Raw genomic sequence first — 16,484 nt, 5'->3', positions numbered from 1 at the left:
ATTTTATCGCAAAATTTAATGAAAATCAGTTTGATAGAAATGGGTGAAAAATTAATTGCAAAATTTAACGAAAATGAGTTCGGTAGAACTGGGTGAAAATTTTATTGCACGAAAGAGAAGTTCAATAAAATTATATAAAATTTATGAATTAACCAACTAAATTAAAATCCTTTACATTCATTCAACTTTTAACAAAGGTAAATCATCATATCCAAAGCAAAATGTACGCTAGTGTGCTTATTTATTTTTTCTCTCAAAGAATCACAAATCAATGATTAAATGTTCATTGCAAATTAGTTCGATGTGTTGCTAAGGGCCAAGCTTAAGTACTTTTCGTTCATATTTAACATATGAATGCAACTAAACACAAACGATTTTTCTGTTTTGTCTTATCACTTCCACGTTCGGTGGCTTTACTTGGTGGTGCTACACTCTTAAGTCAATTTTTGTTTTAAAAGAGTTTTTGTGCTGAAAAGATCAAAGCTGAATAATGTCAAGAATGACTTGTTTTGTTAACATCATCATAATAATTATATATAAGAAAAAAATTTAAAAGATTATTATTAATTGATTTACAACCATTGAATAATAATGCATTTATATCGTAAGTTTTAATATTTTTTTTATTCATTTCTTTTTCTTCTTTATTATGAAAATAGTGTTGTTAGTTTCGTAGTACTATCTTCAAGAATTTCGTATAGATGCCGTAAATTGGAAAGTAGCATTTACCACACGTTATAATGTAGTTGGCTAAATACTCATTACGAAATTCACGTAGTAAGTCTAAGAACAAGAATAAGAAATATTTATTGTTATCAACAGGGATGCTGTCTCTCTCCTACATCATTTAATATCTATCTAGAAGAGATAGTGAAAAAGAGTCTACAAAATGAAGAGGTATTTCAGTAGGAGATAGAATGATATACGGTTTCCAGATGATATGGCACTTGTTGCAAAATCTGAAGAGGAAACCAGTAAGACGTTAGAAAACTTGAGAAAGGGCTTTGAAGAATATGGGATGAAAATAAATGTTAGAAAGACAAAAAGCCATGGTGATTGGAACGAAGTGGTCAGTGTCAAATATAGAAGTAGTAGGGGAGAAAATAGAACAGGTGACTAGTTTTCGATACCTGGGTAGTATTATTAGTAATATGAAATGTGAACGTGAAATAAAAGCAAGGATAGGAATGGTGAAAGAAGCCTTTAGGAGAAAGAAAATATTGTTTTGTGGGACCTTGAATAAAGAGTTGAGAAAAAGATTCATAATATGCTTCGTGTGGAGTATTGTACTGTATGGGTCAGAAACATGGACATCACGCAAAAAATGGTGAGAAACGACTGGAAGCTTTGGAAATGTGGGTGTGGAGAAGAATTGAGTAAATTAGCTGGGTCGAGTGGAAAACGAATAAGAGTGTGTTAGAAATGGTAGGGGAAAGAGAAACTGGTTGCGATATTGGATAAGAAGGAACTGTATCATGAGGGACGTGTTAGAGGGTATGGTCGCAGGAGACTACAATTAATGGACGATATCAAAAAGAGAAAAATCGTACATGAAGATTAAGAGATTAGAGGAACACCGTGGAGCATGGAAGCTTCTCAGTTGCAACAAGTGACCTGCCAATAATGGTAGAATACCTATTATGATGATGATATTGTTGTTAAACAACAAGACGATGTTTTGTATCTGCGATCATTACACCTGTATGTATTAGTAGTATGAATATCGAAACAGTATTTATTCAAAAGTAGTAAAGCTGTTATAGAGCGTTTTTTAAAAATTTCAAAGATTAGAAGTTTTCTTGCATCTTCAATTTCTTCTACGTGAAGGAAGTTGGACCTTTCATTCTGATTCTCATTAACACTACTCCCCCTCCCCCTTTTGCATTAGGTTATAGTTAGGTCATCGAAGATGCATTAACTTCAACAATTTAAACCGTTAGCATTGATTCATTTTATCAGTATATTCAGGGCTGTATTCAAGACGTTTTTAAGAGCACTTATTGTTTCGTGCTTATTTGCATTTCATACATAAATAATTTACAACAAACTAGAAAAGATACTTTATTTTGGCCCTTAAATCTTCAAACTGTGCAAACGAAAAAGTAACAGCCGAAAAGGGTTGAGGGGGGTTTCAGGGAGGGCAAGCAAATGACAAGCAAACTTTGATGATGAGGACGATGCTGATAGGCAGAACCCGTTTTTTTACTAACAGCCATCCCTCCATCCCTGCTGTAGCTTCTGCTCATTCTCTCCACTACCTCCAACTCCTTGTCAGATATGCCATAGCCAGTCACCAACTGCTCCACTAGACCATCCAGTCTCGAACTCAAGCCCGATAAAGCAACTGACGCTGACGACACGGCTGCTCCTTGCTGTAACAGCAACTCACGACTTCGGCGTTCCAGTCCTGAGAGTTGTGCTTGTAAAGCCAGGTTTTCTTGCCTTGAAAAGAAAGCATATGATTAAACATCTTTATAACATCTTCATGGTAATATTTTACATATGGTAATAGAGGGATTAAGTAATTTCGTGACTCCCGGCGAGAACGACAATGCAAAGTACCAAAAGCTGTAATTTTGGCACCATACAATATGATTACAGGTGAAGAAAATCTTATTCACATTTATTTTCATACAATGAACTAGTTCACGTTTCTTATCTTTGATCTATTTTTCTTTAGGGTTGGTTCTTTCAGAAATTAAAACAATTATACAGAAATTCTGTTTTTCATTATAGTGTTTATAAGCAGTGTGCGAATTAGGTTACTGACTGACGGTGGGGGGGGGGGTAACATGAACCTCCCTCTCCCACTACATACTCACACACACGATTCTCCAACAACATAAAAAAAAAAACAATAAATTTATTATATCAATACATTTCGGAATAATAATTAAATTAACTATATATTGCCTGAGATGCTCGTATCTAAACTTCCCGAAACACGTTTGAGTATAGGATTGATAGTATTTTACAAGTAAGTACTTAAAAGGATAACAAGCACTGAAATTTGACATTATACTAAAACATTTTACCACTAAACATTGCTTGGGGGGTGGGAGGAGAACAAGCATCCCGGCACGGATGTTTTAGTTGGTTTCTTTACGCAGGGATCAAAGTGTGATTGAGGAGGAAAATCTCCCTTAGCCCCAGTAACTCGCACTCTGTTTATAAGTCAACACGAACAACTACAGTTCCTTATGTAGAAACATTTCTTTGGAACTCAACAGCAATAAATTATACAGAAAGTACGTCATGCTTGATCTATCCATTGTATATATTTTTTTCCTATTTTCTCTCTCTCTCTCTCTCTCTCTAGATATATATATATATACCGAAATTTTCGGCCAAAGTATTGTACCATATAGGGCAGAAAATAAGCATTATTGAAGCGCGATGAAAGAAGAATCCATGAGATGAAAAATGTTGGTATGGAGAATAATGCAAGAAAAAGTAACGGATTATTATTTTTTTCTTAAAAATAACGAATGTTAGAAGCTGAAGAAAGAAAAGTAATGCTGGAAATATTTAAAAAGGAAAAGAGAAACGGCTAAGAACATTTGAGAAACTGTCTTATTAGGGAAGTGATAGAAGATATGGAGGGTTGTAGTTGTTGAATAATGATAAAGAGCTAATTTATGATAAAGCAAAAGAGATTAGCGAAGAATCTCTGACACAATACTTATGATGCTGAATGATTTACAGATGTTATAGTGCATACTCCCCAACAATATTTTCGCCCCATCCCAGGCAAGCTCCAGTGAGAAACTTTAATTATTAATTTATAGCATTATTTATTTATTTATTTCTAGACACAACAGGCAACATAACCCAATTAAAGTGTCCGTTACAGTATTAAGCAACTATAACACATTCATACATTTATATTATAATACACTTATAATGCGGTTGCAATATCGATGTTCTTTCATCTACAATTATTTCTTATCACATTACATAGAACTGCCTTAAATTGACTTACACTGTTAATATTAATATCCAAATCTACTGTGTATTTTTTTTAACCTATTGTAGGTTGTACTCAATCTCCATACTGGTGACTTCTTGTTTGCAATCGTGTGTAATCTGTCGCAATAAAAGAAATAGAAATTTTCAAGACGAGTTACATTTGTAGAAGTGCGTATTTTAAATTGGCGTATTCGATTTTATTATTAAATAATTTATATAGAAACAATATATATCTTGCATTATTCGTCGCTGTTCTAAACTTAATGTATTAAAGTTTAAATTTAAAGATTGACTATTGTATGTATTCGTATATATTTGTGTCTCCCTATATGCCAAGTACCTTAAATATTTATTCTGAACTTTTTCTATATTATTTATATTTGTTTTTGTGTGAGGGTTCCATATATTGGCTGCGTATTCGAGTTTTGTACGAACATAGTGCTCATATAGCTTTCGGACAGCGGTAATACTAGTAAATTATTTACTGATCTTGATGATGAATCCAAAGTTTCTGTACGCCTGGTCAATCATGTGGTTTATGAGATTGTTGAATGTTAAATTTCTGTCATATACCACCCCTAAGTCCCTGACAGTATCCGAGGTTGGTAAAGTGATGCCATTCATCTTATACACAAATTTCTGAGGGGTTTTGCGATTTGTAAACGACATTACATTGCAATTGTTAATGTTCACGTTTATGATGTTCTCTGTGAACTATTCCATTAATTCATTCAAGTCATTTTGAAACATTTTACAGTCATTTAATGTTTCTATTGCCATGTATATTTAACATAATCTGCAAATATCAGTTTTGTATACTTCCCGGTAGATCATTGATAAACAGTAGAAACAACAATGGCCCTAAATTTGACCCTTGTGGTACCCCTGATAATTGTATATTCCTGAGACTTACAACCTTTGTACACGATGAATTGTTTTCTGTTTTCCAAGTAAGATTTAAATAGATCAATAAGTTCGCTGCTGAAGCCAAATTGGTTAAGCTTGCTGAGCAATCTATTAGGATTTACTCTATCGAACGCTTTCGCGAAATCTATGTATATTACATCTACCTATCCCCCCAAGCCTAGTGTTTTACTTATAAAAGGTAGATATAAGACTAAGATTTGTGACCGTTGACCTGCCTGTAGGAAAGCCATATTGTGATTCTGATATAAATGGCCGCACGTGTGCTATTATCCGCTGGTATAAGACTTTCATAAATCCTAGCAAAGGTGCTTAAGATTGAGATGGGTCTATAGTTTTTAGTTTCTCTCTTATTATTCGATTTCGGAATAGGTGAAACTCTCGTTGTTTTCCACTCATTAGGGAATTTTCCAGATTTAACTGACAGGTTAAGTATGATTTTCAACGGTGTTAGGGAGTGATCTATACAACCCTTTTAGCTTGGGATTCCATCGGGACCTACCGCTCTTTAGAATTTCATCTTTTTAATTATATTAGCAATTTCCTGCATTTTCTGCAAGTATTTTTGATGATATACACAGTATATTTAGACCATTGTCTACCCACACTGACTGTTCCGTTGTATTGCCTTTACTTTTACTGTATACAGACTGAAAGTAGTCCGCAAACTCCTTAGTGATTTAGTTATCATTGTTTATTTCTTTACTATTATTAGATAAGAATTCAGCCGTGTCTTACTTTTTACAAAATTCCATAATTCGGATGGATTTTGTTCTAAGGATGCCTCGGACATTAATACAAAATTCTTATACGCATTCCGTATCTCCTTTTTAATTTCTCTCCATAATCTGTTGAACTCTTGTTGATGGAAATTTAATTATGAATTATTATTCCAGCATAGTCTTCTTTACTCTGCAAAATTCACACTCTGCTTACAATATTTCATACTCATGCAGGAAATGCTCAAACGATATTAATGGGATTTCTTGGTACTTTAAAACATTATTTAGAAATGTATTTTTCATATAATATCATATTTCGAAACAGTCTGATTATTGCCATAATAGAGTAATAATACACTGTGCAGATTTCTGCCAATGAAGAGGCTATGCCAGCCAGCTCGGGCACAACTTAATGATTACTGCCATAGCTTATTAAATCGTTAGTCACGCTTCGCCACTGAATGCAAATTAATAGTGAGAAGTCAGTGATTTGTATGTTATGGATTATCCTTCATATAATTTCGCACGACTTTTGTTTTACAGTTAAAAGCAATTTATTTTATCTTTTAAAAGTGGCATATTGGCTATCATGTCGACCAAGTATTTTTGCAGACCGCTGGTCACTCACCTTCGCTGTTCACTTATCCTAACTAAATGCTTGCATTCTTCCTGTTGCCGTTGATAATCAGATTCACGCTGTGTAAGCTTCTGCTTCACAACGCTGGCCTGCAAGAAGAAAGAAACAAAGAAAATGTTACATTAATGTCATACATGATACAATCTATGAATATCAACACTAAATTAAAAGAATATCACTGAGGGTAAGGTTTTCGTTTATGGTTGTGCTTTCCTTCACTGCTTCGGTCGATGTCAAATAGAATAGAACAGGTGACGAGTTTCCGATACTGGGTAGTATTATTACTGATGATATGAAGTATGAATGCGAAATGAAAGCACAGATAGGAATGGCGAAAGAAGCCTTTAGGAGGAAGAACCTAAGTCCGATTTTGTGGGACCTTGAATAAAGAGCTGAGAAAAAGGCTCAACATTCTTCGTGTGGAATATTGTTCTGTATGGATGTCAAGCATGGTTATTATGCAAAAATAATTAAAAACGACTGGAAGCTTTTGAAATGTGGGTGTGAAGAAGAATCGGGAAAATTAGTTGAGTTGAGCGGAAAACGGATGAGAGGATGTTAGAAATGGCGGGGGAGAAAGGAACAATTTTAGACATTATTAAATAGAGGAAGAGAAACTGGTTGGACCATTGGGTAAGAAGGAACTGAATCACGAGGGATGTGCTAGAGGGTATGGTGGCTCGAAAGAGAGGGAGAGGGTGAAGGAGACTACAACTGATGGACGATATCAAAACAGAAAAATCGTCCGTGACGAAAAATCGTACGTACGAAGAGGTGAGCGGAAGACCGTGGAGCATGAAAACTTCTCAGTTGCGGCAAGTGACCTGCCAATAATGGCAGAATACCTATAATGATGCTGATGATGCGTTGAGCTCGCATAATGCATGATAATGCTCCAGTTCACATGTCTGTTGCCAACGCTGCAGTACTAAATCTGGCCTTTCCGGTGGATGCTGAATCTCCTCGAAGCCAGCACTGTAGCCTTACCAACAACAGTCGCGTGGACTGGAGTATTGCCATGCAGTAGAAGAGCTCAATGTAGAGCGACTGATTCAGATTACTGCCTCCAACGAACTGACGCAGCTAGACTAGACAGTTGAAAGTGATGACGCAGCTATACAGTTGAAACTGATACATTATTTTCTCAATAGATGGCACTATATGCCACGAACGGCTTATGTCTCAGTGACGCGATATTTCAGTGTGGGTGTGGGGCCGAAAACTTTAGAAAATGCCCTTGTGTTTTATTTTATTAATACTCGGAGGCTTACTTTCGTATCCGATATTCTTTATTGTTCTTCGCGCTACAAATGAACAATCCAACATTCATGAAGAGCCTTAACCAATAAAATGGTGATATTTTCCATAAGTAGAAGCTTTGCTTTGTTATAATTAAATATAAACTAATTATTTGCTGAGCAAAACTATATATTTTCGTTAAAATTCAACACGTGTTACAGTTTCGCCAATTAACTCTTTGGCTTCATCAGACACTATGTGATACAGGATAGAATCAGAAGAAAGATATCTTAGCTGTTGTATGTATATACGATTGTACAGTTATCCTGTATCCCATAGTGTCAGATGAAGCCAAAGAGTTAGTTGGCGAAACTGTAACACGTGTTGAATTTTAACGAAAATATATAGTTTTGCTCAGCAAATAATTAGTCTATATTTAACAATAAAATAGGACTCAAAAACGGAGAACAACGAAGTATATTCTGTTTTATTTTAACCTGAGTCTGAACCATAATTTAATTACGTCAGAACCGAGAGGATATAGATTCAGGACAGGACTTAAGCCGACTGGATAAGATGCTCCCAATTGTACTCGTGCCTAAGGAGGCCCTGCGTTAGAGTGTATTATACTCTCGACTTGTCAAGTACAAACATTACATTGCAAGTTTGTTGGGAACCAAAGTCCGACCAAAATTATTCTAAAGAGGACCCTGCATCTCCTAAATCGGTCCTGCATTGACTAGTAGTTACAGTTCTTGTTTTGCAATAGAGATTCAGGATTCAAATAGCCTCGTCAATCTTCTTGCAGAGATTTTTCCAGTGTAATTCTTGTTTGACTAGGTGCCAATACCGAAATGGTGCCCTTAAGTAAAAATGCTACCCAACTTAAATTTCATTCCTATTGTTGCTGACAGTGACGTAACTATGGGGGCAGGAGGCAAATGGGGCTTGTGCCCCGGTTTGGAGGGGCGCAAAACTGGGCAAATATTTATTTTCACTATAAGGCAAGGAAAGGAGTATTAGCAAACTAAAAATCATAAAAGAATACCTCAGAAACTTAGCAAGACACCAACGACTCATTAATCTTAGGATCATATCCATACAGTGTAAGTTAGCTTTAAAGCAATCTTTTGCGGGCATTGTAAAAACCTTTGTGGTCAAAAGAGCCCGCAAAGTTAAATTTTAGTTCCGTTTACGTTATATCGATTTAAGAGATTTGCAAAGTGTCCGAATATAATACTTGAGACAATTGCTTGAATGTTTGTCATAATTAAATATTTTATTCTAAAGCAACAGACTGTTGATTCATTCTACACATATGGACATCCCGATGTAATTCCAAAAACATTAGGATTTGTAGTTTTAATGGTAAAACAATAAGGATATGTCGAGCATGCTACGCTAAAAAATTACTGTGATGCCAATATCAGGTGTAGTAGAGGAGCGTTTTGGTTTGGTTAGTCGGGTGTGCACTAAGGTGAGTTCTTGCCCCGGGCGACAACTAGTCTAGCTCAGTCGGTGGTTGTTGTCAAGGGCGCCGATCCTGGGGGAAGGGCCGAGGGGGACCCCCCAAAGCTCACGTGAGCCCCGCATTGTATATATGAATATACGATATTTGGCATAATTTGAATGCAATTTTTCTTAAAATCCTCATATTTATGCCTTTTACATCTGAATGCCCCCCCCCCCCAAATTTACAGAGAAATCAGCGCCGTTGGTTGTTGATTATTATGATAAACAATGCAAGAAAGAGTTCCGTTTTATTGGTTGTTAATGATGAAACACACAGTTTAACGTGGATTCAAACCACATATATTCTATGACTAGAACCCATAATTCTTTCACATCGAAGCGAACAAAAATTAACTATCTAGCCATGATCGTGCTAGAAATATAAGTAAGTTTTAGTTTGTTTGACAACAAGGCTTTCATGCTATAAAATTCACATCGTGTTAAAAAAAAAAAAAAAAAAAAAATCATCGTTCACATTGCATACAGAACTAACGAAGTGAAATCTTGTAGTCGAATCAATTACATCAAATACTAGGAAATGCTCTCGAGTGTTACACGCACATAATCTATTCCTCTCCTTTTTCTACATCCTAATATTGCTCATGAGATGAGTCGAGAAATAAGGTTGTGTCCAGTGGCGACGATTGGATGTTAAAAGTGGAGGGGACATGATCTGAATATTTTTGTGTATCAGTGTTAGTTTACCTGGTTGTTTCTAACACTTAGTTTGACGGAAGGTTGTATGATTAATATGATACTATCTTTTTAGTTAAAATGCCGTATGTCGTATTTCATATTTTATTAAGTAAATTGACAAGAGCAACGCAAGTAGGTAATAACCCTTTGTATTCTTAAACAACGAAAGTGTAAGAAGAGATTTGATTCCTTGCTCATGAACATCTTAAAATTCTGTTTGGAAAATTGTGTGATCAGATTATTTAATAACAAATTTGCAAAACAAATAAACAGAAAGTATACTATTAATCATAGTAATGAGTAAGGAGCCTTGTTTTGTAGAAGTTACATCATTAAATGTATATTATTACTCTTAGAAAACGAAAGACAGTAAATACTACACGCATATGCTACAACATTTAAAGAAATATGCAATTGCAATATTAATTGCTTTGAATTGCAATTAAAACGCAATTCCTCTAGCTTTCTTAACTCCACTTGATGACAAATAACCAATACGTACTCACGCAACGGCAACTATTATATGGCACCATTTTTTCTATGAACCAGTAATAGACACAAAAACATTACATTTCCAAAATGAAACTCATACATACATTAAGGGGTCACTTCAAAAGGTGGGGGGTCAACTGTTCCGTCTTGCCCCCCATATCGCCGCCCCTGGTTGTGTCTTCTCGTAATTTTGTCAAATACTCGTCTCGTTTCTCAAAAATTCATTTTCATCTCGTCTCGATTCCTGGAAAGTTTTCTCGTCTCGATTTGTATATTTATGAAAATGAAAAATGAAATGAAATCTTTGAGTTTTACGTCCCGCGGTTATACCGGTTAGGCTAAATGAGACGGTAATGATGAGTAATGAATGAAATGGTGGAATGAAGAAAGTGGGAGGAAACGGGAGAACCCCGAGAAAACCCACGTACACGGTGTTTGTCCACCACAAAGTTCACTTGGCGGGGGCTGGGATCGAACCCGGGACCCCAAGCACCAAAGGTGAACGCTCTACCACTGAACCACGGCTCGTATATTTATGTCCTGAAAAAACCTGATTATCAAGCTCACGTGGAAATGTTTATTATTATTATTATTATTATTATTATTATTATTATTATTATTATTATTATTTTCTTGTAAGAAACTTTCTCTTAGGAATTCAATGGGATTTTCGGAGGTCCATACAATACCTTTTACTATAATTATACCACCGAAGTAATATAAAAGACCTTCCCATGCAAAAGACCTGTGTTCACATTTAAAATAATAAATATTTCAGCAGTTTTTGAACTTTTGGCGTAATAATGATACAATGACATTAGTTTTTATTTACGGGGAAGATTTATTGTAATTAAAGTGTACTTAGATAATAAATATCAATCTCCCAGGACACACAGCTACTTAACTATGCTAATGAACAATACCTTGTAAGAGAGATTAAGTCAAAAGGAAAAAGATTAAGAGGAACGATGTTTCAATACAGCCAGAGAAGGCGATTTGCTTCTGAAGGCGGATCATCAACCTTCACCGTCGTGTAGCCACGCAGTTAGCATGTTATTAGGAAGAGCGCTATGATTGAGATGAACTTCTGTCCTGCATAGCAATCAGTGTACGGATGAAGAAACACAATGAATATTAAACGAAGAAGCGTGAACAACGACACCAAGTGTACATGTATCGTAAAGAGACAACCGACAAATTGTGATCAATCTGTTTGTAGTAAACAATATCAAACATGTGCTCTTTTGTATGTCTATTATTTATGTATGTATGTACGACAGCATTATAAGTTATGATTTCGTATTACCTTTGTAGTTATGTCAGAAGTTATAATTATCATAACGGATTTTTATTTTCTGACACAGTTTAGAAGTATGGTTCGAATAATAATGTTTTCAGATGTAATACCAATTGTCTTCAATGAATTAAGGCCAAATTAATTAAAGTTTTGTTTATTTACTACCGTATCTTCTTTGTGTACTGTCTATAGACCTACTAACAATTCAACGTTGTGTCTACTTCGTATATCACGATCTAAAGTATGGGAGATATTCAATCAATTTCTACATTGTTGTATGTGAATTCCAAACATGATCAAGTAAGTTGGTACAAAGATAATATACAATCTCTAAATCAGTGGTTCTCAACCTAATTCCTATCACGACCCCATTTTATCACTTCCTCTTGCCAACGATCCCCTTATAATTTCTGATTTGTAATAAGTTTGTGTGGGATTTTTAATATACTTATTGCGGAGATCTCACAATTTCCATCTATTTCTATAATAGTAGAATCAATTTCTTGTATATGGTGGATGCAGTAACTTCCCAAAAGCGAATGGGTTAAAACCAAATTTGGTCAGTTCATTCATATTACAGATATCGAATCCTATTTGTCATACTGTTTCAAAATGGAGGCCGTTTGAAAATTCTGAAACTTCATAGCTCCCTTAATTTTAGGTCATATGATAAGAAAAAATAAAGTGATTTCCATTTTTTTTTGTTAAAAAACTTGGACGGTTGTTAAAAAAATTATTGAGTATTTTAATTGTTTTAATAATGTGCGTCACGAAGATTGAACCGGACAGTGCCATATTAGTGAAATCATATTATGCTCAGGTATCTCATTAGCTTCAATTTTAATTGTATTTCAATATGCAGAGTTTGTTGTATTTGTATTTTTTCTGGTATTTTAACATACAATTCTCATTAGTTTCATATCGTACCTCTTTCATTTAAATTGATTTTTAAACAACTCTGCACCTGTTGAAAATGTTTAATAGACTTATTTTTTGTTGTTCTTAACAGTATGTATAAAAATAAAAATATATTTATCAGAACAAAATAATATTTAAAAATATTTTCAGGTATTAGATTCTAATTATATTTATCTCTTCCGCTTATCTTCCCGACCCCTCTCGGAGTCGGGACCTCCAGGTTGAGAAATCCTGTTCTAAAGTATCCAATGCTTAAACGAATGGAAAGTTATGAATCCCGCAGTTCAAATATGCACTCAAGTGTAACTTATTTATAATACAGCGCGTATTTAAATTATTGTACTAAGATACGTTAGGATATACCAACAGCACTTCTATTAGAATATAACTGCAATTATAACTCTAAACCATTTCGTTTATTACCGACCATGTGACGCAGCTGCAAAGCATTTCCTTCCATTGGAGTCTAATCTTATGGTCTCGCTGCTTCGTCGATTAGTATAGAGATATAGAATTGCTTCGTAATCGCAATGAAATGAAACTACGTATTATGCACCTAAAGTGTCTTATCCTCTTGTATTAATCTGAGAATTTAGCTTTTTTTCTCGATTCTAGTTTCGCTAAACAATCATTTCACTTAATTTCAGTTACCAAGGATGAAGGATTCTTTCTTCTAATACAAAGTGACAAATACTAAGTTATAGATGCATCATTAGAAAATGAAAAAAAAAAAAAAGATTGGTTGGAATTTAGGGTCCTTGCCAGAAATCGAACCCGGGACCCTGTGCCGAAAATACCTATGTTCTAGCGACTAAACCAGTGGGAGTGCGCTAAAACTTAAGGAAATATAAAATTGATTCATTCAGGAAGTTCAGGTATGGGCAAGGGCGCCGATTTCTCTGTAAATTGGGGGGGGGGGTGCTTCAGATGCAAAAGGTGTATATTATATATATGTGAGGATTTTAAGACAAATTGCATTCAAATTATGCCAAATATTGTATATTCATAAATGCAATAGGGGGCCGCATGAACTTGGGGGCGGCCCCCCAGGATCGGCGCCCTTGTGTATGGGTTTCGACTAACTTAGAAAATACTTCCAGTTGCTTTTAGGCAAATACTATTACTAGGACATCATATGTGACAAAAGCGAAACTGGCAATACAAAAATTATTTTGGTATGAAACATAACATAAATCGCTCTACTTACCTCTGATTCAGCTTCTTGTAAAGCGTCGGCCATTGTTGATTTTTCAGCCTGAAGGAAGTCCTGGAGTTCTGCAGATTCTGTTTCGAATTCTTGTAACTGCTGCAGCAAAGTTTTCTGAGCAGCTAAACTCTTCTCCAAATCCTAATAAGAATAATTTATACTATAACAATATATTATTGTTTATCGTCTCAGTTTATCGAATGCAATAATCTTTATGTATATATAATGTTCCAGCATGACGAATTCCTAAGGCAATTTTAACCAAACTTGATACATATATTACTTACAGTCTTGAAGACCGCTAGCACACCTAGGAGGGAACGGAAGGGGAGACATACAAAAATTATCGAAACCGATCGATATTAGTGTCGAATCCGTAGTTTTCAGAGTCGCTGAGATTAACAGTGACACTTTTGATGCCGTTTAAATAAAAATTCGGCCCCCTTAGTACTCCTGAAGAGGAAAATGACGTGAAAATTGAAAATGACGGGTATTAATGTCGTATCCATAGTTTTCCAAGATTTGACTGGTGACAGTTTTGGTGCCCTTTAGGTTGAAGATCAGCTCCCAGTTAGGGAAAGAACCTCCTAACACTACTAGAGGAAGTAAGGGGAAGACATTAAAATGATCGAAAATGACCGATATTAGTGTCAATTATTTTTCAACGTCGCTAAGTGAATTGGTTAGCAGTTCTGATACCTTTAAGTTCAAATTCAGCCCACAGTGGAGGCAAGACCTCCTTAGCATTCCCACAGGGAGTGGAAGGGGCAGACATATTTAAAAAGAAAAAACCGGTATTAGTGTCGAATCAACAGTTCTCGGGGTCGCGTAGATAAAGAATGAACTCTAAAAAATTCATCCAAGTTCAAGTTCAGCCCCCATTAGGGCCCGGGGGTTAGATTGTGACGTAAAAATAATTAAAAATGACTGAGTATCGAATTCACAGTTTTCGGAGTCCTTAAGATGATTGGTGGTAGTTCCGATGACTTTTAAGTTCAATCTGCAGTAGAGGTGAGACCCCCCAGCACACCTAGGGAGAGTGGAAAGGGGTAATATATAAACTAATAGGAAATACCGATATTAATATAGAGTCCATAGTTTTGGAGGTTGCTGAGATGAACAGTGGAACTCCCGTTGCCATTTAAATCCGAGATCATCCCCCATTAGTACCACTGGGAGGGAATGGTGACATGAAAAAAAAAAATAATCAACAACAACCGATATTAATATCGAATCTATAGTCTTCGGGGTCCCTAAGTTAATTTCTTAGAGCTACACTCTATACCATATACCATAATAGAGCTACACTCTATACCATTTAAGTTTAAGTTTAACCCCTAGGGTAGTGGGAAAGGCTTGGTATGTAAAAATAATCGAAAACGACCGATATTAATGTCAAATTCATAGTTCTCGTCTCGATGCCGCTGAGATTAATAATTACACTCCCGATAGCGTTAAAGTCAATATTCAACCCCATTGGCAATGACTGAGAAGAGGTGAAAAATAAAAATGAACCAAATGACTGAGATTAGTGTCGAATCCATAGTTTGGGTTCATCAAGCTATTAGGTTATATAGTCGCGATGACATTTAATCTCAAGTTTAGGCATGAAGAGGTATGTGAGCTGGATTGGGAATCGACATGTATGAATGTATATTCCAGCGTAAATCCGAAATGTCTGGAGAAATTTTAACCAAACTTTGTAAACATATGACTTTCAACCTTAAAAAATAGGAGTAAGAGACTCCAAGGACATGTAAAATTAATGAAAAATGACTAGTGATTATAGTGTGCAATCTATAGTTTTCGAGATCGCTGAAATGAAGGCTCCCAATCCCGTTCAAGTCCAAGTTCATCCCCATCGGCAGAGGATGAGAGAGGTGAAAAATAAAATGTAAAAAGTGTCTGAGATTTGTGTCAAACTCAGATTTCAGGGTCGAGAAAACGTCTGACCAGTTTGAAATAGATAGACAGCACCCACTTTAAGTTAAGTTTCTTTTAAAAAATCATAGCAATTTGGTTAAAGGCGTATTCTGTGGGGTAGAGTCTTTCAATATTTATGCCAAAAAAGAGATATCTTCTGTATTTTTATCATTACATTTTCACTGAAATGAATATTCTATAGGGAAAGGGGTTCAAATATTTCCCATAAATCTATTCTCCCCGTGCGAAGAACAGGCTTTCAGTAAATGTGCACCAACTTCAGTTATTATTATTATTATTGCTAACTTGTAACAAAATCAAAAATATATTTTCCACTAACATAAAATGTTATGTAAAAACACAATATAAATAAGAAAAAACAGAAGAGATTTTTTTATCTACCCACAGTAATACATTAAATGACTTTTCTTAATTTCAATTATATTGCCTCGGTAACTAAAATATATGAGTTAAAAATAAACTAATACAATCTAACTATAATGTATGTGTTAATATTGATAAGTGACCCTGATTTTATATATATATATATATATATATATATATATATATATATATATATATATATATATATATATATATATAAAATTGTGTATGTGTCCACTAACCATCAATATATACAGCATATAAATATAATAAAACTATTTGAAATAATGTTTAATTTTTAAAGTATTATATGAATTCAAAATAGACTGCAGTGCTTCACAGAAACTACACCAAATACAAGGTTAAAACAAGATTCACATAGAAAACAAGACAGGCAGCAAGTCGTAACATAAAACATCATTAATTAAAACAGAAGCACTTAGGCTTTGAGTTTTGTCTGCAAAACTGCTATATTTAAAAAAAAAAAAAAATATGCTGTAGAATCTTAAGTGCGTTTACATACGATTGTACGATAGAAAGTTAATTATGCTGTCATGAACTTTG

General features: G+C 34.9%; 1 protein-coding gene across 1 annotated transcript in view; it reads right to left on the bottom strand.

Annotated features, from left to right (window-relative positions):
• Positions 1 to 16,484, bottom strand: part of corn (microtubule-binding protein cornetto) — a gene marked incomplete in the record, with an annotated part of 206,990 nt that overhangs the window by 23,951 nt on the left and 166,555 nt on the right. The window contains 3 exon segments of the mRNA XM_081770780.1: positions 2,259 to 2,442; positions 6,244 to 6,341; positions 13,614 to 13,754. Coding sequence (XP_081626906.1) covers positions 2,259 to 2,442; positions 6,244 to 6,341; positions 13,614 to 13,754 — 423 coding nt within the window.

This window comes from Thermobia domestica, chromosome 9 (assembly GCF_964235325.1).
Source record: "Thermobia domestica chromosome 9, izTheDome1.hap1.1, whole genome shotgun sequence".
Classification (NCBI taxonomy): domain Eukaryota; kingdom Metazoa; phylum Arthropoda; class Insecta; order Zygentoma; family Lepismatidae; genus Thermobia; species Thermobia domestica.
This window is presented reverse-complemented; position numbering and strand designations above follow the sequence as displayed.